Below are 23,074 nucleotides of genomic sequence, written 5' to 3'. Positions count from 1 at the left end.
GTGTTGCACTTAGCAAGAATAGCTGAGGTAGATGGATGGATGGCCACCGGGTGCAGGGACACAACGGGTTGGATGGCACTAAACCAGACCTTCTATGTGTTAACAGCAGCTTCATACAAACGCCCTGGCCCCTGAACCTCTGTACGTAGCGTACATATAGTTTAGTTAGAGTTAACCTGCAAATTGTTGTTAAAAAGACAAGACAATATTATGTGAAAAGCATTCAAACTACACAGTCATTTTTAACATAGCATAGCAAAGCATAACAACAAGTCCTGGGCATCTCTGTAGGGAGGTGTTCCAGACACATCCAGCTGGGAGGAGGCCCTGGGGAAGACACAGGACTAGGTGGAGAGATTATATCTCTTCATTGGCCTTGGGACGTCACGGGATCCCCCAGTCAGAGCTGGTTAATGTGGCTCAAGGAAGGGAGGTTTGAGGTCCCCTCCTTGAGCTTCTGCCCCTGCGACCGAACCCCGGATAAGCAGTTGAAGATGGATGGATAGTTATTGTTAACATTTGCCAGTTTACTATGATACATGGGCCAGATCATGGCCTAAAGAAAGATCTTTTATATCAAGTTGTCACATGTCTCCAACAAGAACAATAACCTACCTTCTAACATTGGCCAGTTCACAGTTTTAACCTTCTGAGTCAGTCCCCAAACTGTTTCATACTGTAGAACAGTGGCTCCCAACTTTGACTGGGTTCCATAGCAAGGAAATCACTCATCACATTGCTTTTTTCAAGCAGCCACAAACAAGCCAAAAAAGGTTGGGGACCACTGCTCTAGAATACTAATGAAATGGTGATTAATAAGCTTAAATTGCTAAATGTCTTACGCAACCCTTAATGTCCAGACAATGCTCTCTCCTTATTACAGTAATTCTTAAATTGAGTTGTTCACGATTTCTACAACCTTTAAAACTATGTATTTCTATAACCTGTCTGGAAACAAAGGAAACAAATGAATTTGGAGAAGTGGGAATGTCTCTTAATTCCTACAATTCTACATAAAGCCACAAGACATTGTACATGTTTTTTGTCTTGACATATATAAATATTTAGGGTAGATGACTGTCCGGGGGATTTATGTAATCATATGGTTTGTTTGCCACCTGAAGTTATGAGTATTTAAAACCTAAAAGAGAAATGGTATCTGGTGTACAAATACATGAAAAAGAGAGACAGGGTTATTTTGTTTATGTTTATTTATTTCTAATGCATTTTATTTTTATTTTTTTATCTGTCCACAAAGTCATATTAGTCACTACTATGTTAGATCAGTTTTCCCTCACTGCAATGGCAGTAAACTACACAAGAGCCCAAACCCAGCATGGCCCCCTCACCTCGCAAAGATTTGTCATTTCATTAAAAAACACACCTTCAAAACGATCATACCTATAGATACTGTCTACGTATGTTCAGCCCGTACGATACCCACTAAGTTATAGTGTTATCCTTTTGGTGAAATTATCTGATTCACAATCAGGAGACAATAAGGTGCAATTCTCACATACGTTTGAAAAATCCCAAGGGAGCCACATTGTATTCAGTTGAAAACACGTGGAAATGTAAATAGTAATGTAAAAGTTTGGTTTGTAGAGAATTTTGCCATTTTATCAACTTAATTCAGAGTCAGATGAACTCAATGATGCTTTAGCATGTATTTTGTGAACTTTGAAGGTAGTTTGAATAGTGAGCTCACGCTTACTTTACTCAATTAATGGATGTCAATGGATGTCTAAATAGGAGCAGTACAGTAGGAATCAAAAACAAAAGTTTCATATTCCTCCACTGTGGCACACATAAACAGATGTTTGATGTAATCTCACGTCATTAAAGCGAAATCAGCAACTCTATAAATACATTTTCATGTATTAGATGATAGCCAACTGTCCATCTTTGGATACATGTAAAGGTGTATTTCGGATTTCAGTTAAGCTTCTACTGATCCCATGTACATAAATGAGCTAAAATGGGCTTAACTTGCTCCTAAACATACTTTCAGACTGTTAATGGACATATAAAAAGGCACCCATGTGTTTGTCTAATTCTTAGTAAGTAGGCAAAATCATTCAGTTTCTCAGGTATATCAAAATATACCTTCAAAGGAGTAAAAATATTGGCTCATGTGCTGCTTTAGTCTTTCAGAGAGGTTTTTTTTTTTGTGCAAGAAATTTGGGGATGGAGTTTGAGTCAAAGGCTGCCTTTTTACATTCAAATCTCCAGAGAAGTACGCTACTTATACAAAGGGGTTTATTTTGAAAATCTGTCATCACAGAGAAAATTTCTATCATTAGACATCTAGACTGATTGGCAGGCTGTTTTATTCCCATCTGCCGCTGGGAGGAGTAGAAGGGACCATCACTCAGGTTTGTGCTCTCTTTAAAAAACACAACATCTCTAGTGCTATCTGTACAACATTCAACAACACATTTCTCTTGTTTTTTTGTTGCTTTTTTAAACATAATGCCAAAACAATAATAATTATCATTATAAGAAGAGCATTTTTCCATCTCAACGGCATTGAACAAACACCACACAAACTGAAATAAAAATCTAATAAAGGCCTCAATACCAGATAGTACACGTCACCTTCAAGTGGTGCTAGAGATAGACAGTTTACGGACGAGAGAGGGGCGTGGAGGAAGAGCAAGCATGAGAGAGAGAAAAGGAGGAAGAGGGGTTTATAAAAGACACCATGAGAAAAGAGAGAGGGAAAGAGAGAAGACAGGTGAATTATTTTGTTTTCTCAGGTTCTCAAGGTGATACGTGTTTTAGTGTCACCCCCGACATGTTTTGGCACCGTATGAGATTAAATATAATATTCATTAGACTTGGGCTTTGGTTTACCAAGGGTTAGTATTAAGACCAAATGTAGTCTAAACCTACCACTAATGTATAATGATTTTTACTTGTCTAAAGGTTAGATAGTCCATTCTAGCCATGCTCGATTGTAATGTGGCCTAGTGACCTTGTTTAAGGCTGAATAGTAGGAGAGAAATCTGGTGTGAAGACAGCTTCTCCCAGGAGGGAGAGGTCAAGAGGTAAAGACAAGGGAAAAGGATTAGGGAAATGAAATGGGCTGAGGTGATGAAGGAGCAGAGGAAAATAAAACAGGAGAAAGGAGGGAAGTGGAAGGACAGAGACAGAGGGGAAGAGAGAGAGTGTGTAGATATAGGCTAAGTGCTTTTGGTGAGTTTTACAAAATACACCAGGAAGTGCTTGAAACAGAAGGCACGATGGCATTGACAGTAGTTGTTAAGGAGACACCACTAAGGGACTTTCACTACAAAACTCATAAGGTGCTCTAAAAAAAAGAACTTAAACACATTAATGCACATTATTGTGTGGTTGCGACCATAGAATACCCCATCAAAAAGAAGTCTAAGTAGATAAATAGTGGTTGTTAACCAGTGTAAGGGGATATTACTCTGTCACAATCATATTGTTTTTCCTAAATCTACCTTCTAAACACAATAATTCAGGATAAGAGATTGTTTTCAATGAATAGCAATCGGTGTTGTTGTTGTTTACACAAAAAATATGTACTTTGAATTTGAACTTTCTTTAACAACCAGTTCAATGGTTGGGTATTTGATACACTGGTCAACTGATTGACCGATTTCGCTAATCGATGGGGTTAATCTATTGAAACCACAGCTTTACACATTTAAAACAACAACAGAAAGTGACAACTTCCATTGAAAAACGTTTGGTCTATTGATAAAGTCAAAATGAAAACAACTACTTTGGGAACTCAAACCTTGCACAGTGCTCTGTATAGACATTCCAACTAGTCTTAGCTCACAAACATTATAATCAATATTACCTATAGTGATAACCTTTTTCTGTAAGCATCTTGAAATTAAAATAAACAAAAGTCTGCTTTTTTGTCTTGTCTTTACAAAAGCTACACATATTCTACTGGGATGTCTATGCATTTGTTAGTGTTTTAATAATTACTCCTACCATTGTCTTTTCTTTTCTTGTAAAAAAAGAAGAAGAGAGGGAATCTACTCATCTAGAAGACGCCATACCCCGAGAGTACAGTTTGTTTCTCAGATTTAGTCCTGTTTGGCAGGGATACTGCTTTCTTTTGCGTTCTCTACCTTGAAAAAATGAAATTGTTCCATTTTTGACACAGTTGCTAAGTCTCTGTCTCCTTAAAAAGGGTGTGTCAGTTGATTGTGTTCGTGGGCTCGAGCGATGTCCCTACAGCCCTCAAACAGACTGCCGCTCTGTGTTTTGTTCTCTTCCACGCATCTACATTGTCTTGGCAACCCAACCCGCATTCGGCAGCATTGTAAACACTGAATATTGAATTGTGGCCCCTTTTTTTATCACTCAGCCTTTGACCTCTTTTATCACATTATACATTATTTATATCAACTGCTTTTTTTTCTTTTCTTTATAAGCTGAGCAACAAACGGCTGCCGTCTGTGTCAAGGACATCACGCTGCGATTTCTTGTACAACTTTAACTATTCACAACACCCTAGAACCACTTTTAACAAATATACTGTACTTAAAATGTTTTAGACTGTATATTCAGGTAAAATTAATGACCTAACAGAGCCTCGATGTGAAGGAATAACAGAGACTCTCTTGACAACATACACAAACAGGCACTAACTGAAAAATAAAATAAAAAGTTACAAACTTTTCTTTCAGTTTTTCTTTAGGACAATCATCTAGAAACACTTTTCAGACAAACAAGGCAGTGATATATAGTTGAGGAAAAGCACGTGGCCTGCAAGTTATCTCATGCCTTAAATTAATACCAAATAGCTTAGCTGAGGTTCACAGCTTGAAACACTTCTCGATTAAACTTTCCTCCCTATCTGTGTCGGCTGAGGTGGAACTTAAAGTTTGAAGTTTCAAACTATTCAGTGGTCAGTCAGGAAAGCACATCTTCACAGCTGGCTTGAACTTGGTCAGTATAGTAGTCTGGGATATTCAGTCCATTACTAGTGTGAAATAATTGCATGTGGAATCATTTACAGTATACGTTTCTTTCATTTATGAAATAGGAGGTCATCTTATAAAAATCATCCATCTTGGAGGGAAGCTTAGGGGAAAAAAATAAAAAAGTGGCCTACAATCCTGAAAAGATGCATCTTTGCTCTTTTGTACAGGAAGTTTATTTCATGGATGACCACACTGTCAGAACTGAAGCAGACGAATAATGTCGGAGGAAACATAACAGCAGTGATTTTTCTTTCCATCCTCAAAACATCAGGAGTCAAGAATCCTCTGTCCAGAAATGAAAGTATAACGTAGCGCAAATATTTATTTGACCTTAATCTCCTTTTCTCTCTGCAAAGCTACCCGCCCCTTCTTCAATTCTGTGTCAACTGTACTTAAAAACATTGGACCCAACTGTTCCAATTTAAATGGTGTCATCCAAAATTATTTTAATCTGTGAAGAATCTTTCCTCCTCTCCCACCATGTGGTTGGCGCTCAGGGCCGGTGAAAGAGTGAGGGACATCCTCTGATCCTGGTCCTCCGAATCCTCCAGACTGCTGTTCTCCAAATTCTCTTCCAATTCCTCCTCTTGCTCTTGCTCTTCCTCATCCCCCTCCATCTTCCCCTTGAGTGCCAGACCGTCTCTTACATTTTTGGATGCCGAGGCCATGTTGGAGTCTGGGTGGTTGAGAATGTCATCCAGTTGTTCTGCAGTATCCACAGAGAGCCCGTTCAGAGTCTTGGCCTGAGTTGAGGACCATTCCCCCAGTGGTGCCTGGGACTCTGCCTCGTTCACATGCCTCCATATTGTCAGAGGGTCGAGGTCAGTGTTATCCTTCCTGGGCTTGGTGGCCTTTGGAATTCCATCATCATCCAAAGTAGTTGAAGGGCCTCTTTTGCGCCTGGACTTACTGGTGTGGTTGACCTGGAGATGCATGGCCATCAGCTCTCCTGAGGATGTACGGAAAGGGCAGAACAAACACTGGCTGAGTTTCACCCCTGTTGAACTATCCCCTCCGCCATCCCCACCACCGATACCTCCTCCTTCCCCTACAGCCATGCCTCCATCCTCCTCCATCCCTCCAAGGCCAGGTGAGGGGCGACGGGAAAGATCCAGGGGTTCAAACCCACCCTCTTGAGTTGAAGGTGCAGGCACTTCCTTGTCACTCGACTGCTGAACCATTCGGCTAGTAGTAAGGGGTTTACGACGGGACACTTTAGGGGCCTTTGGTGGGGGAGACTCCCTGATCCAGCCTCCTTCCATTCCACCTTGGTAAAGGGCCCCCATCACCCCAGACAGATACCTGTATTGCGTCTCCAAGTCGACATCCCTTAGAGCTGCCAAAGCCTTCCGATGCTCCTGCTGGTCTGGAAGCCCCAGGAGCCAGGACTGCTGGCTGGGACGAGAGGTGGCTGTGTCAGTTGAGCCTCGGTTAACCGGGCAATGGTTCAGCTGGGATCGGCGCTGCTTGGCCAGCCCAGAGGTTCCAGAGGTCAGACTGTTGATAGTGGAGGTGAGACCAGTGGAGGAGGAATTGGAGGTGGCTGCTAAGGCATTGCGTTGCTCCCTGTGGTGACGCTGGAGGTGGTATTTCAGTGAGCCCGACTGGGTACCTGCATAGTCACAGTGGGGGCATTTGTAGGGTCTCTCACCTAGGGAAAATAAGATTAACAAAATAAGATGGGGGAACATAGTATTGGAGTTTCAACAAGTAGCAACTAACAATATTTTACATTGCTAAAAAACAAAACAATCTTAACCTTGCGTGTGATGGATTACACATTACAGGCAAGTTTCAAGACCCTGCTGATTAAGTTTTATACCATACTTTGGTGAATAGAAAAGAATAGAAGACAATGGCTGCCTGCAAAGTCAGAAAATTACTTTTAAAAAATCTGAAACACTTCCACATTTGCATTTATTAAAAATTGGAACTGGTGTGCTCCTTAAAATAGTGGTGAATGGGAGATGTAGTTACACATTTTAAAGGGAGATGGCAGTATTCCATCACTGATTAAAATTACACTGTGGGGAAAGATAAAGAGGTGAGGGCATCATGCTGGAGGCATTTCAACAGCAGGAAATGTATTACATATGTAAAGTGTAAATTATCTTATTCACAAGAACAAAAATAAAACAGAACACAGCTGTAAGAACGCAGATCTATTGATGAATGCAGAAGTACATGCAAAGGTGTGAACAATTTGATTTTGTGGCTGAATCAAAAAATAATAATGGGACGAAAGTCTCAAGGGGCAATAGTCTCAAGACAACTGTAATATCAAGAGAATATTATTATAATTGGATGCCTTCACTTAATTTACTGACCAGTGGTAATCACTTGATGGCACAGAGAGGCAATAGTGCATGAGAAAAGAAGTTGTACAATAACATGAATAATATAGCTGTGATGTGATAGGACCTGTCAGCCATAAATGAGCATTTATAATGGCACTACTAAATAGATTTCATTGAATGCATTCTGGGCACCGTCTTGCTGGAAAGACTTGGATGTGCTCCAGTTACCAGTTGCTGGAGATTGGTGGCATCTCAGAAAGAAGAGGCTTCTTAATTTTCATCAAACACATTAAACAAAGGCAAATAATAAAAAATGGCAATGACTCATGCTGGTTATGAATATGGATCATATGGGGTGTGAGTGAGTGCCGTGAGAGTTCCCAATTTTCATTAAAGTCCTACTCACTTGTCACCAGAAAGTTATTATGGGTTTTAAAAAATTTTGTTATTTTTTTAAGTCCTGGAAATGCCGGTTAGAGTCTTGTTGTGAAAGTGTCTGCAGGAGTTTGCTGTGTCTGTGCTATACAGAGAAATTATTTGAGGTAAATTTAAGGAAAACAATTACAGATTGGCTTGCTTCAATGACAAGGTCAATGAATGTGAATCTCAGAAAGATTAAAAAGGAAACAATGTTATTGTGGAGAAATCTGTGAGCATATACTTCTTGCTGTGATGTTTACATAAGAATCATTATACATTATCAAAAATAACCCTATGCCAAACCATTTTCAGTTTGCACAATTTAGAGTTGGGCAAATAAACTTAGAGAAAAAAGAGTGCTACTATAATTACAGGGAAAAAATAAAATTGTTTTTGTACCTTTCTTCTTTACAGGCTAGTGAGAGAAGTGAGCTTTTTACTGTGATTTTAATCCCTGGAGTGGCTTGATCTTTCCTCAAAAACTACTCTTAATATACCCTCGAGCAAGGCACTTAACCAGGAGTTGCTCCACTGGAGCTGCTCAATTGCCTGCAGTAGAGGGCTATGATTAGCACTGGCCAGATCTCTGGGGTAAATATGTAAAAAAAGACAAAAGGTAGTGCTATTAAAGTGAGGATGCTCAATGAAACCTTTCCAGGGATTTATAAAGGTTAAAAAAAGTAAATGTAGTTTGTTAAACTCACAGCAGTTCTCACCTGTGTGAACTCTCAGGTGCACTTTGAGATGGTGTGAAGAACGGAAGGCTTTACCACAGTAGGGGCAGTCTTTTATCCCTCTACCACGCACTCGCTCCCTGGTGGGAACTGGAGGTATGGAGGATACTGCTGTCAAGCCATTTTCGCCTGCAAGTGGAGAAAAAGGTAGAAAAATGTAAAGATAACAGCTGGTGTGAAGGGCCCCCCAAGATCTTCTATTTACACCAGAAAAGTATCATGAAAATATTGATAATAACACCATAACATGTGAGCAAACAAAAACAACCCAAAGCATAAAACAGAAAATAGCGGAGGTGATTGTACCTTTAAAGCTTGAGATGACAGAATGAAACCCTGTAGCTGCTCCTGCTTGTTGTGAACCACCACTGTGCAGTTTTGATTCCTGTCTCACTTCTCCCGTTTGTTGGGATCCACCGCTGTGTAGCTGAGATTCCTGTCTCACTTCACCACTGTCTCCCCTTCCAAGCCCCGCTCTTCTACTACTACAACTGCCCTCCTCTTCACCCCCACCTCCTTTCTGGGGCCTCTGAGTGTGAACACGAGCATGAACCACCACCTGCTGTAGGCTGCGGAATAGCTTTCCACAGTCCGGGCATTCCCATGGCCCTCCTGCTCCACCAGACTCTTCTCTTGGATCCAGGCCTCCAAGGTAGGCTCTGACTTGATCGGCGTCCGTGATCACCGAGCTCCGACCTGGGCCTCGCTGGCCTTGCTGTTGGCCTCGCTGGAGGGGTCTCTGCTGCTGCTGCTGCTGCTGCTGCTGAGCTACTGCCAGGCTGCGAGCCACCAGCTGCCACCAAGTTGCCTGGTCCCCTCCTTCTGAAACTGATGCTGTAGTTTCACCTGTGCCCCCTCTTCTAGTTGCTCCCCCTCCTCCTGAGCCGCCAATGCCGCCACCACCACCGTTTCCCATCTCTGCCACCTGAGCCACTGCTTGAAGTCTCTCCATGCAGCTGGCCCCACTGCCATCACTGGGCAACCCCAGGTAGCCCAAGATGGCTGATTTGCTTGAGCCCATCCCAATTCTGGCTCCAGTTTCTCTCTCTGATCTTCCTTGTCCACCTCTGCCACCTCCTCGCTGGGCCAGAAGGAGGCTTGAGTAGAGGGCGTTTAGAGACTGATTACTAACAGAACCTTTGGCCTGCTGCTCAGCAACTCCTGGCCCTCCAAGGGCTCCCAGCCCAGCCTTCAACCCAAGCTTGTTGAGATGTACTTTCATGTGGTTTTTGAGGAACCAAGGCTCTTTGAAGCCACGGCCGCATACCTGGCATTTATGGTCCAACGAGTCCTTGTGCTTTCGCATGTGTCCCTTCAAAAACCAAGACTGGGTAAACCGCTGTCCACAAATATCACAGCGAAATGCTGGCAGTGAGGAGGATGGACTGACTGTAGCGGCTGATGCCACCTGTGGGGTACATGAGGTTGGGGCTGGAGTATGGGTCGGGGTGGGCACCGGAGTGTCAGGGGTTGCAATGACTGGCCTGGAATTGAAGACCGGTGGCAGAGCAGGTACCTCAGGGGAAGGGTGGCACTCCTGCAAGTGAGAAGCCAGGCTCTCTTCTTGGCTGGCAGAGAAAGGACAAAGAGTGCATTTATACGGGTTATGGAGAATACGGACATGGCGCGCCAACTCTGAAGCCGTGCGGAATTTTCCTTTGCAGGCATGGCAGCGAAACGTGGGCGCTATGGGAGTAGACGCACCCTCCACAATGGCAGAAGAAAAGGGAGAGGTTACAGAAACAGGGTCCTCTGTAAGTGGAGGCGTCAAGGGTGTGCTGTCATCCAGTAAAAAGTTTGGGTTCTGGTCTGTCTGTAGGCCGTCATCTAGACCTTTGACCTCACCATCAACATCCTCTTCTTCTGTGAGATGCTGGATGAGAGTCGCTGGCAGTAAACGCTGTTTTGGGTGACTTCTGTGATTCTGGATTAAGTCTTTGTGGTTCTGTTGGATTTTGAGGTGCTGCTTTAGGGGAGCTGAGGGGAGTCCAGTACGGTATAGGGCTGAAGCTCGGCGGTCTCGGTCCAGACTGTGAGCTCGTGCATGAAGAGACAAAATGCTTTGGAATCGGAATCTCTTCCCGCATACGTGACAGGGAAACCTGAGCGCAGGTCCTGACGAGGCCCCTCCCACTCCAGGTATCGCCCTGGTAACAGTATCCTTCTGGAACAGCTGGAGGTCTAGCTCGTCATTGCAGTTTCCACTCTGCCCTGATGAAAGGGCTAGCTCCAGGGCTCCAAATCCAAGGAATGGTGCTGATGGTGTAGCCGGTGGAGAGGAATCCAAACAAGGGCTACACCCAGCTTCTTGTCCCCCTCCTCCTGGGAACAGAGCCACTGCCGGGGTTGGAGATGGAGGACCTCCATCCAGCTCCTCCTCATTGTCTTCTTCATCAACATCGTGGTGATCGTTGTTGTCCTCGTGGAGGGGGAAGGGAGAGAGGGGGAAATAAGGTGTGGACTCCAGGCTCTGGGGGGAAGGTTCAGGGCTGTGAATGGGCAGGACAACAGGGCTGTCAGGCAGAGAGAGCAGGGTATGAGGAGAGGAGGCCTGGGGGCTATGGTCGAGGGATGGCAGTGTTTGGGGAGACTGGGGCTGCTCACAAGAAAGAGACAACACACACTCTGGCGGAGAATCCATCCTCTATCAGTACAAAGCACAGAGAAACGGAGAGAGGCAGATAGTGAGTGGGACTCATGGCTCAAGAGTAACAACTTTAAAAACCAAAAGTTTACATTTCCATGTTGTGCATAATTATCTTCAACTGTAACATGACCTTGACAAGATCTTGAAAATAGTATAGAAAATTTCCATTCAAATTTTATAAATATTAGTTTGCCTAACAGGTTTATATTCCTATATGCGTGAATAAATGTGTATGTGTGAGTGTGTATGAGAACAGAGAATTACCAGCAGTGTGTGTGATGTTATGCCATTCTTTAGTGTCTCGGCTGACGATGGACACACTTCTGTGGCAGCCTCCTCCTTTAATTTTCTAGGGACAAAAAACAACAACAACCCTGATGATGAATGAGAAACTTCACTTTTCTTTTCACAGTTATTTGCAATAATTATTGCACTTGAAATTAAGTTGTTGGCAGTTCAAAAAGACAAATTGAGGCACATTATTGAAGATATTATCTAACTAAAGACTTTAGATAAATTAGCAATATCAGTGTCAATGTGGGCATACATGCTTTTGAAATACTGAGCGATGATCTGCAGGTAGCAGATTTTTGTGGAACAGGATGATAACGGATTTGCACTGAGACTCTTTGAATGTTTTCCATCATAAATGCTAATAGCAGAGAATCAAATGCATACTAATTACAACACTGTTTTGAATGTGGTTTAATGCATGTAAATGTTTAGTACAAAGCAAATCTTTATTTGATCTTCATTTACTCTTCAGTCTGCGTAGGTGTATGTGTGCGCTTGAATGTGTAACAGGTGTGCACCTGTTCTGCCTCCTGCATGTGTTCACAATGCACTCCAGCATACTGTTAGCACATATGGGATGATTAGCCGGAGTGTGAATGTGCACCGGTGCACTGTCTCTGTGTGTGTCAGTGTGTGTTTAGGAGTTAAGGGCACCACCACAGGACATGGACTGTCCCAAACAGGATGGGCGCGCAATGTTTTGACTTCCCCACACACCCTTCCTGTACACTCATACAGTAGCAGCTTTTTGCTTAAATCAGGACTGTATATAGACATGCACACAACCACACACACTCGCGTATAGTATGCATGCAATATTTGTTAAATCTACTGCCTGGGTGTGGTGGATTGACACATTCACTGCTTAGTCATGGTTACTTGTTTAAGTAATGGACAAATCTAAGCTTATTCTACTGTTGTGTTGACTGTACTGCAACCATCGCCCCAGATAACAAAGTCAGCTAAAATGTAAAGGGTGATATACGGCATATTGAACACACAAGCAATTTGGCAAGCATGCTCACACACCTAAATATTCTTAGGGCACAGCAGTTTGCATAAGTTAGACTGGATTTATGCACATCGGCTGTTTTTGTCCATCATTTGGTGGAGTTGAGAAGAAGCAGAGGCGCCCACAACAAAACAAAAGGTCATCAATCATTGTGGCAAAACAATGGAACATCTGTGTTCGCAGGTGTGTCACCCATATTTGTGTTCATGCGGCGGTATGGTCACATATGTGTTTATATGATCTGTTGGATTTGTGTATGCGTTTGTGTGTGTATGTATGTGTGTGTATCACTGAGCGTGGATGACAAAGAGATTCTCATGTAGCCAGTTGACATTTTAGCTCAGCTATGACTCACAGGGATATCACACCATATCAATCACATAAACACACACAGTCAAACAACGACAGACACACACACACACACACACACACACACACACACACACACACACAGAGTCCTTTCTTAATCCACCATTATTGTTCTTTCCCTCCGTCTTCCTTTCCCTTCTGTCTCTCTTTCTTTCCCTGATTCATACTCCTCCCATCCCCCTCTCATTCTCTCGCTCCCTCCCTCCGTCTATTATTCACTAATTTTCTTTCATTCTCTCCCTCTCTCTTTCTTTCTCTCCTGCAGTGTTGCCAGTTGGCAGAGTGCCAGGGAATGCTGATATCAGCTGGTAGATTGGGCCCTGCCAACATGGCGAAAAGCAAAAATGAGAAAGGAGGCAGACAGAGGGAAAGAAAGAGAGAGAGAAACATACAGTGCAGTTACAAACTGGGCAGCATAAAAAAAAAACATTGTCAGAAGCCATGTGAATGAAAATGATTTAATGTGATTGCCAGCACGGTGTTGAAGGGGAAAAGAAAAATAGGGTAAAGAGACAGACGTGTTGGAACAGAGAATAGGAGAGAAATCAGAGTGGTGGAGTGGCAGGCTGGGGCATTACATGAAGAGAGAACAACAGATTTAAAAATAATTTGAAAAGTCAACACACAGACATATGCATCCAGACAAACAGAGAGAGATACAGAAAGGGGGGAAAACTGGCTATCTAAATGTATCTGCAGCAGTGTTATGTCTGATGGCATTATCATATGAATATCACCATCACAATGCATTGTTCTACCGTGACGGTGGCTGTCGCCAACCACCGGCCCTGTCATGCCAATAAAGACAATTTGGATAGATGGAGAGAAGGAGATAGGGTGCAGCAAAGGATGCAGGGAAGGGGGTTGGGGCGACTGAGGGACAGAAATCAGATTGAAATTAGGTGGTGCAGCACATAAAAAGCGGGTGTAAATGAACCAAGAAAAGAAGTGAAGAACCAGCCACCTAAACCACCTCTGTCATGTCTATACGCATTATCAACAAATGCAATTCCTTCCCAATCTGCAAATTTAGGTACTTTCTTATGTAATTGCACACCGAAATTGCACACAAATGGATCATACGGGTGCTCAACAAGGTGTTAACTATCAGTTTTGAAGGATGCGAATACTGTATGAGTAAGTGGCCCGCATGTGGTAGCATAGAGAAGGACAGATCTGATTTTAAAAAGACACATAAAGGAAATGCATTTTTAATGTCAGTTGCAAATGTGATCCATCTAAATCATACAGTCTGTCTTAACGTGAGATGGAGAAAAAAAACATTTATTAAACTGGATTTCCCTGCTCTTTCAGTGCTTTTTCCCCCTTGCATTTACGCTGACACTGAAATTTGCAGTGAACATGCAGCAGTGTACCAGCACTGCAATTCACACAGTAATGACAGCTTAAAGCATATCGTTGTTGTGTTAAGTATTGCCATGATGTTGCCATTACAGTAATTGCAGTGTAACTTTGCAGGCACTGAGATAGCTGACTTGAAGTATGGAATTACCTTGATTGGAAATTAGTTTTTATGACAGAGGTCAAAATGCCAACTTTCGTTTTTTAGTCACCCGAAAATAGCTACCCAGTGCTACTTATGTCACAAGGTGTGTGTAGCGGAAGGGGGGGTTGCTGAGTCATACATCACATCCATGATAAATAGTTGCCAAGGGAGTAGGAGCACAATATGTTCAGACAAGTTTATTTTTGGGGGGGTTTGATGTCATTGTTTAAATATCCACTGAGTGGTACAGTTTTACTGTGAAGGCAGTTAGTTCAGGTTGGTACATGCCAGCACGCTACACACCATAATTGTAAATGTGATGGTGTGAAAGTTATTCACTTTGTGTTTGCAATAGTGCGTGTGTGTGTGTGGGCAGGAAGTGCTATATCTGCTCAGCTTTATGTTAATGATATGAGTCTAAATGTGTGTTATGGGCTGGACACTATGGAGTTGCCTGCAGTTTCAAAAGAAAAACTTTTTGAGAAGAGATGGAAAAAATAAGCATCAATTTCAGTGGCATAAATATGTTTCTTACTCCTTGCATGCTCCTCAGTCATCTCACGACCTGTTGAATTTCTTCTAGGTTGGGAACCCCTGGCCTATCGGGACACTCAAGAGTGAAAAGCATGTGCTACCTATATGTTTTTGTCTGTGCCTGTATGTGTGTGTGTGTTGCACACATCCTCCTTCATGTACCTAAAAATAGGCAGACATCTCCAAGGTCTCAGGCTTGGACCTTAGGGCTTAAAGCAAAATGTGTGTCTGTGGGCTGTGTATGGCTTTGTGTGTACTTCAGTGAATCCTCACAAGTGTATATCTTTCTTCCAGCTCTATTACTTGAACTCCCATGTGATGAAGTGTGCACGAGGTGAGGTGTCCTTTGGGGATAAGTGGGTGTATGAGAGACTGACCGCAAAAAATGTGTATGAAAGAGAGGATGGGGGGGGGGGGGGTCCGCTCTCTGCGCGGTACAGTATTATTTAGCCCTGTGGTTTTTATCGCATGGTCACGTGGCGAACTTCCCCACAGACAGTATTCATTTCCTTTACTTCACCTTTCCCTGAACCCCCTGCTTCACTCCTTGTTTCGCTCCAACTTTGTCTGGCTCGCGCTCTCCCTTCCCCTCATCTTCAGCTGATAGTGATAAGCACAAAAGTCCACCGTGCCTCCACCACTGTAAAAATGAGAGTAGCGGACTCCTTGAACAGAAAATACTAACTTTCGTGTGTCATTTTGGTTTAAGAATGGAAGCAAAAAGTGCCATCAAAAGGCTTACACCTCCCTCAAAAACAAAACTACAGGCTTTCATGGTGCCGTTGGAGGAAAAGCGTTCGGGCAATAAACTGACATGAGGCTGACCTTTTTGATAGATATTTTGTGAGCCAGATGAAGAAACAGTTAAAACCAATGACGCAAAAATTATACATTTCACCCCTAGACTCTCAATCTGATCTATCTTTTGATAGCTCCTGGGAGGCCACCAGCAACATTTAGTGAAAAAGTGAAAGAAAACCCTTTTATGTGCCACTTTCACTTGCTCCTGTTCTTCCTAACCTTGCCACTTAAATTCTTCTCCTCTCTCTCTCTCCACTCTCCATCTCCTCTCAAGCTGTTGCTCCTGCTCTTGCTGAATGAATTCCTCCTCCAGCAGAGAACACGAGCCGACACTTGCGGAGCGCCGAAAGTGGGAGCAACGCGGCGGTGCCAGATCTGAGCGAGTGAATCTGAGCAGTGGAAACATCACAGCATCTCGGCAGAAAACGAGGCTCTCGCTCCAAGTCATACAGGCCGTGCTGCGTCTAAACCAATGAGTGGAAGCGCTGACTGACTCGTCTGATTCGGCATTAAAAGACTGAGGCCTCTAAAAGAAGAATGGGTTATGAGCATGCAAATGTCATAAGCAAATCACTGGATGTGTTCTTCCTAAAAGGCTTTTCTGTGCACATTGATGATCACCTGCAAGGGCTGAGAGAAAAGAAGCGAAGGGATGTGGCAATCATGCATCCCACAGGTGAAACAAATGCCTACATGATTCTTTATCTTCTAATAAAAAGTCTAAATGTGCACTGAAACCTGTCAATCAAATTATGAACATTCCGATCCAACTTGGATCAAACCTAATTTCAAACCCTTTCTTCAGCAACAACCACCCCCTCCCTTGAGCAAAATGCCGACTACCCACAATCGCCAGGGATGCTGACCCTACACTGTGACCTCCTTGTGGAATATGTATATCACTTAAATCAGACATTGGAGCCCCTATAGAAAGAAAATAAAAACTGTTAACATAGGTTGATACTTTATTTACCCTGGGGAAATTTGCTAAGCAAACACCTTGCTTCATGCACTCTGAATTACACTTTTACATGTCAATACTTAAATCGACACCTCTTCATGTAATTCGGGGTGATGCACCTTGCACAAGGGCACCTTGACAGTACCTATATATGAGGCTGGAAAGTAACTTCTGTCAAGGGATTTGAACCTAAAGGTGAGAGTATAATCATATCGAGATAGTTTGCGGTGTCTGACCATGTTGGATCGCAAAAGTGTTCATAGTTGTTCTATATCATGGGCTGAAAAGCCGGCCGTCATGTACAGGGGCGAGACGCAGTGATCCTTTAAATACGGGGATATTAATGCACACTTTTGGACAGGCTTTCCTAGAAGGCATTTGTAGTGCTGTACACATGAAAAGTGTCAAAAGCAGTTATGTAAAGAATGAAAAAAAAGGGCCTGAGGGAAGTTCAAAACTACCTTACTTCTCACCTCCACAGATCTGGCCAACGGCTACGTGAAGTGGGCACACTTATCAGATTGTCAGTTTCAGAAAGTCACAGAAATTGTCGAATGTAGCAACAGAGTAAAGGTGTGGGTTTCAGACCCTGCTCCAACCACCCAACAAGCTCTGTGATTGGAGGACATTGATGCCTTAATATCTTTAACCTTTAGTCTTCTTCTGCTCACCATCTCTTGATGATCGGACCACTGTGGCTCTATCTTTTGCTTGACCTGCTGTTTTAAATCACACCAGGCTCTTCCTGCCGGTGCTATGATCTCACTGCTGTGACCAGTTAGATTGCTTTGCTACCAAAATTATGATTTTCGTCAGTCAAAACATACACACACACACAAACACACAGGACGGAGAGGAAAAGTGAACCTACCTGTCCACCTCTATGGTGAAAATCAGTTTGAAACCAGTGAACTCAGTACAAGTGGCACAAGTGGCGTACTATTTAAGTAAGACCCTAATGCTCTAAATACACACTAATCCCGAGCAGCCAGCAGAACTCTCAACAGTCTCAAAATGTCACAATGCAGTAGATTCTCCCTAACTGAGGGCAAGCAGGTGCCTCTCCCGCAGCGCACTAATGACCCAATTATATCAATCAGAAGCCTTGATTGGTGCTACACTCCTCTCCCTTTTACTCTCTCTCTCTCTCTGTCTCTTTCTCTGTCACATACAATATCTTCCCCAAGAGCCACCTGGATGGGGTGTATGTGCCCCTACAAGTACAGTACAGTATGTACAAAGATGGGGAGGAGGCGGCTTTGATAGTGGCAGAGGAGGAGGAGGAGGATACTACTTCAGCACAACAGGCAGAGAAGGGTCTGAATGAAGCAAAACCATTAGACGCTCTTTTAACACAGGACCAGTGTCTCATGTTCATTAGTACAGTAGGTTCCTGGGGAGTACTTGCAGTGTGAAATCCTCATCTTGTATCAAAAGGTAGACAACCTGTAGGGGTGTTGGGGGATAGTTTTCCAACAGAGATATGGTTCTTTTTATGTTTTAATACTATGTGGATATGTCTCATTAGTTTCTGGCAAAGGCTGGACGGTGATAAGATTTTAGTAGCCTCTGTTAACATCACTAATAACAAAAAGTCACTCAATTGGGCAACAAGAATGTATACAGTTTTCAGGATTTACTCTTTTTTTTAAGGCAATATATGCTTTCATCTAAAAGAGGATTTGTTAAGAGGATGTGTAGTTAAGGTTTATTTGATTTAGAGAATATAAAAATCCCCAAATTATAAGATGAAGTAGAGTTTAAGGACGCTCCATAACCCCCCTATTTATAGGACAAGCCAGCAATGTCAACCTACTTCCACTGTGCACATGCTCTCAAAAGTGTGACATTTTGGGTGGATAAAAAAATAGGGCATTTCAGGATCTCTAAACATATTCCATTGGATATGGAAAAGCCGACAGGAGTGTCTTTGGTCAACCCAGATGACACGTCTGCGCCTTATCTCATGAGGAATTTCCTCCTCGCCCCTATGATGTGCGTCAATAACGTGCAACCATTTTCAGTCGCTCTTTCCCCTCTTCTCTCTCGCGGCCATCTCAATTAGAGGCACATTAATGAAATAAATAACCATCAACAAACAATGCACTAATAAACACCCCCACTAAAACGAGATTAACCCTGCCCGCAGATGGTGTCCGCGCACAATCCCGCTTCCAAAAAATGCGATTAAAAATCATAAACAGTGGGACGTAGTTTTTAGAAGTCGGGGGTGGCGTGTGTGTGTCATGTCAGCCTATCTATCGCTCTCTCCCCTGCTCCATTTTGTTCTTAAATTTTCTATACAAAAGATTAAGGGAGGGGAAAAGACGAGTGAGCGAGCAGGCAGAGGACGGGAGGAAAAAAAGTGCCATCATGGATTTCATCTTGAATCCTCTGCCAATCTCCCAAAACCGACATCAGTCCCCAAAAAAGCGACATCGTGTCCAAAAACGCACATTTTTCAACCGCAGATGAAAAACCGGTAACTTCTCTGTACAGAATAGGCTACAATTTGGCAACACGCGTTTTGCTCTCACACACGGCTACAGCGTTGCATGCCACACTTGCTATGCTACTTTCTGAGCTTGTAGTTAAGACACTGGAGGTGATGTTAGGACAACTAAACCGTTTGTAGTAAACATCGTAGTAAAAGGTGGTGAAAGTATACCCTTTATAAAACACTATTACACTCTGGATGCGTTTTTGCGCACATCCCAGATGAAAGTGGCAGTGCTTATCTCGAAAACAATGCACTACACAATGCCTAATGTGTGTCCAACAAAAGAATTAGTCAAGCTAATCGCATCTACCCACAAATTGCGCTTTGTATATCAACTTGCTAACATGCAAAAATCCACTTTTACGCCTTGACAATATGTCTGCGGCTTAACGAAATCCTCCGTTACGCACCGAGAACTTGTGCCTCTTTTTGTAAAAGCTACTTTTTTGGTCAAACGTCGTTTTTCGGAGAGGTTAAAAAGGGATAAAGGAGAAGGGGTCATAGCGCTGCCTCGTTTCAAAACTGGTTTTCTCGCGTGGGTAGAAATAACTGCTAGCTAACACAACTTGGTTAAAGTTACGCGAATTTAAAAAAATACATCTTTAACCACTCCCGAGTGACTTTTCGTGCACTTGCGACCATTTTAAAGTCGCGTTTAATTTCGAGTTGACTTGCCGAATCGGCTTATTTAAAACGTTACGCCGAGTGTTTTCTGAATTATGTGGGGAAACAGTGCATTTCTCCGGGGTTTTTTTGTCATGTCACGGGCTATAGGAGGGATCGGAGGCTACATGCATGTCGGCCACGCGCGCACATACACCGGCTTACATACATGACACACACGTAAAGTGGTCCGGAGCGCGCGGTTACAGACCCTACATAACCTACATACATATCCATACATACATGCTTCATGCCGATCACTCGCAAGCAAGCACACGCGCGCGCATACGCACACACACGCACACAATCCAAACTGCAAATAAAAAGCGGAGTAGCCTGACAAATAACACACAACAACAACTATATTGGCTATTATCCCGTGTGGTGCTCGTGGAGGAAAAAAGGCAACAACAGTCGCAATAAATGAAACAATTTTGGATGTTTCATCACCTGTGTTTCACGCCACCATGCATAAAAGTGTATATGTAAACATAGTGGTGGATCAAAATTAAACTAGATAAATGAAGATATAGGGTATATGTTGAAAGTAAAGACTCAGTGTACTTACGGGAGAGGCGGCGAGGAGATTAATGACACGACACGTCATGATTACGTTTCACTTGAATTAAATACATTACGAGTTGGGAAAAAAATGGAAATCAGGGTTGTATACAAGCATACGCCGTTTCCCCCTCCCTCCTCCCTCCGTTTGGTCACCCTCTTCTCTCCCTTTCTCTCTCTCTCTCTCTCTCTCTCTCTCACTCTCTCCTCCTCCTTGTCCTCCTCCATCTCCCTTTCTTTTCCTTCTCCCTTTCTCTGCTTTCTTCTTGCGTTTTTTCCCATTTATTGTACAGGAGTGGGTGAATAGGGAGAAGCAGAGGAGAAGTGGGAGGGAGAGTGATGTAGGTTGGAAATGTTAATTATAATCTCAGCACGGGCACCATTTTACAACGCTGTCATCTCTTCACATTTGTATCCTAAATATGGCATCTGGGGTGGCGGGTAGCTGACAGTTTGGAGGGACGTTTTTTTTTTTTGGTGGAGGAAGGAGAAGAAGAAGAAGAAGAAGAAGAAGAAGAAGAAGAAGAAGAAGAAGAAGGGGGGAAAAAGTTTCACACCAATTGAAGTGTGTTTTAAAAGTGATGATATGAACGAGGGGCAGTCTAAATGTTGTGGTGAGCCACCCCGGAAGCACATGGCCACTTACAGGATGGGAAGATACTAAGTGCACATATTTGGATGTAGGGGTTCCCAACATAAGGTCCGGGGACCACCAGGAGTCCCTGAGGAGGTTTCCAGGGGGTCCCCCACCAGCAAAAATAGCAACAGTGGGAAAGGCAGAGTAAAAGTACAGTATGCTTTGGGAAAAATACTCCTTACGAAATAAAAGCATGCATGCAGTCAAAATCTGACTTCATGAAAATAGACAGCCCAGGCAAAGTATTAATAGTTATACAACATAGTAATATAGTAGTTATATTGTGTTCTATGTAAATAATGGCTTCTCACGCTCTTTTGTACACGGCAGCTTTTTTCAGTTGACAATGGTTTAATTGCCGCAGGTGCACATCCCCTCCAACCCATGTACCCACATCAACAAAATTTGCATAAAATATCCACTGTGTCATCTTATGTGTCCTCTTATTAATGGGGTGTGGTTTGGTGCGCCTCCCTGTGCTTAAACATGAACATTTATACACAGCTATATTTATAGAGTTTTGGCCAGTTGAAAGTAGAATAAATCCAAAACAAATTGACAGACGCCATCTACTTAAAAAGTTATGGCTAATGTGTTTGTTAACTATTTGCATATTCACAAATCCAGCACACATGGAGCAACATCCTTTTGCAAATGATGTCTCTGACCACCTGATGAATTTGAGTCCAATACAACTCTTATTTTAGCTCTGTAGTTGGCCAGCTTATAAGAAAACTATCTCAGTCTTCAGCTGTTAGAAATTTGACTTTCTTTACCAGCTGGTTGCTAATTCGTCTGTCTGCCTTTTGGTTCTGGGCAGGTAGTGTACGGTGGGCTTATCAGAGCTTTTTCTTTTTGCTGAAAATGTCTGCCTGCTGCTGCTGGAAACATGACGCAAACCTGCCCATCCTCACCAGAAATACAACTGTATAGTTTGATTCTGCATCAGCTTTTAATTACCCATTTTAATTATGTTTATTATTAGGCCGTGACGTCTGGTGGGTGTATAATGGGAGCACATGAGGAAGTCAGGTGACAGTTTAAAAAGTGTCCATGTAAGGATGTGGTTGGGGGGGACGAATGGGTCAAACAAACTCAAGACTTTCACTCAGGAGACCAAGATGTGAAACAAAGTCACCTTTGACTTATTTACAGTTTCTGCTTAAAAGGAGTTACTCACTCAAAGTCATGTGACTTACCCAACTCACTTTTTTCACCCAAACTACAATCTTTTCCTAACCAACCTGATATACCTTTACCGTTACACATTAACCACATGTTTAACATCATACGACTTATGTGACTTACATCAAGTACTTAAGGTCCGATATGCCTGTCAGTTGACTGGTAGCCTACTTCCAAACCATCATACAGTATCTCGTTTTGGGGAGCTAGTTTGTTGTTCAGGTATGAGGACTTGTTGAACCAAACAGTAAATGTGCAAAAGTTTGTCTGCTGCCGGTTTCAAGTTTCCACATCACATTTGTGTAAGTTTCACACTGGACCATGCTTGGCCTGCTAGTGGACAAACTGGTTTTAAATTCAGATTTTGGATGAGCACAGAGAAACCTTTCTTCTTCAGCAGATGAATGTGAAAAGTCAAACTCTGCACATAGGCCTACATCATTCTACACAGGGGAGGTCAAACAGCTACAGACAAATGTACAGACAATAAGAGCCTTACCTACCAACTTTATATCTGATTCAGTTTTAATCTGGTTGAGTGCATATCCACGTTCTTGATATGACTGATCTAGATTTGGGACACATAGTCATATTAACTTGCATTGGAATTTGAATCCTGTTATCATTTGTTGTTATAAAAAAGGTCTTTCAACAAGTTGGCTCTTGATTTAACTAAAATATTTTCATTAGACCTTGGGCTTTATCTGCTCCATCTACTTCAGCATTTTAAAGTCTCAAGTGCAGAATTCAACACAGACTTTGTTTTTCCGCCGACTCGTTCTTGCATTCCATTTTCCGTGTAAGTGGCCTGCATGAGTATTATACTGTATAAGGGCAAACGACAACAACGAAAAGCAGAGAGTCAAATCTACAGTACGTGGGCCAGGATGCGAGTGGAGTGATGAAGCCCACACGCCTCTTCCACCACCTCTCAGCCTTTATCAAAGAGAGTTACAGAGTGAGATACAGAACAGACTGA

General features: G+C 42.8%; 1 protein-coding gene across 3 annotated transcripts; it reads right to left on the bottom strand.

The window, feature by feature from the left end:
• Positions 1-1,193: 1,193 nt before the first annotated feature.
• Positions 1,194-20,404, bottom strand: znf219 (zinc finger protein 219). 3 transcript variants are annotated; one of them, XM_046064133.1, is made up of 5 exons: positions 20,281-20,404; positions 11,336-11,420; positions 8,731-11,068; positions 8,395-8,553; positions 1,194-6,624 (listed from the first exon to the last, which is right to left on the bottom strand). In XM_046064133.1, exons 3-5 carry the CDS (start codon positions 11,063-11,065, stop codon positions 5,420-5,422), a joined length of 3,699 nt encoding a protein of 1,232 aa, XP_045920089.1. In that variant the 5' UTR covers positions 11,066-11,068; positions 11,336-11,420; positions 20,281-20,404; the 3' UTR covers positions 1,194-5,419. The 3 variants fall into 3 exon arrangements, with proteins under 3 accessions (XP_045920089.1, XP_045920091.1, XP_045920090.1); XM_046064135.1 differs by having other exon boundaries at positions 8,407-8,553; XM_046064134.1 differs by lacking the exons at positions 11,336-11,420; positions 20,281-20,404 and having other exon boundaries at positions 8,731-11,077.
• Between the last annotated feature and the right edge of the window lie 2,670 nt (positions 20,405-23,074).

The sequence above is a fragment of the Micropterus dolomieu genome, linkage group LG12 (assembly GCF_021292245.1).
Source record: "Micropterus dolomieu isolate WLL.071019.BEF.003 ecotype Adirondacks linkage group LG12, ASM2129224v1, whole genome shotgun sequence".
NCBI lineage: Eukaryota > Metazoa > Chordata > Actinopteri > Centrarchiformes > Centrarchidae > Micropterus > Micropterus dolomieu.
The sequence above is the reverse complement of the archived record's forward strand: the minus strand, read 5'-3'. Positions and strand labels throughout refer to the sequence as shown.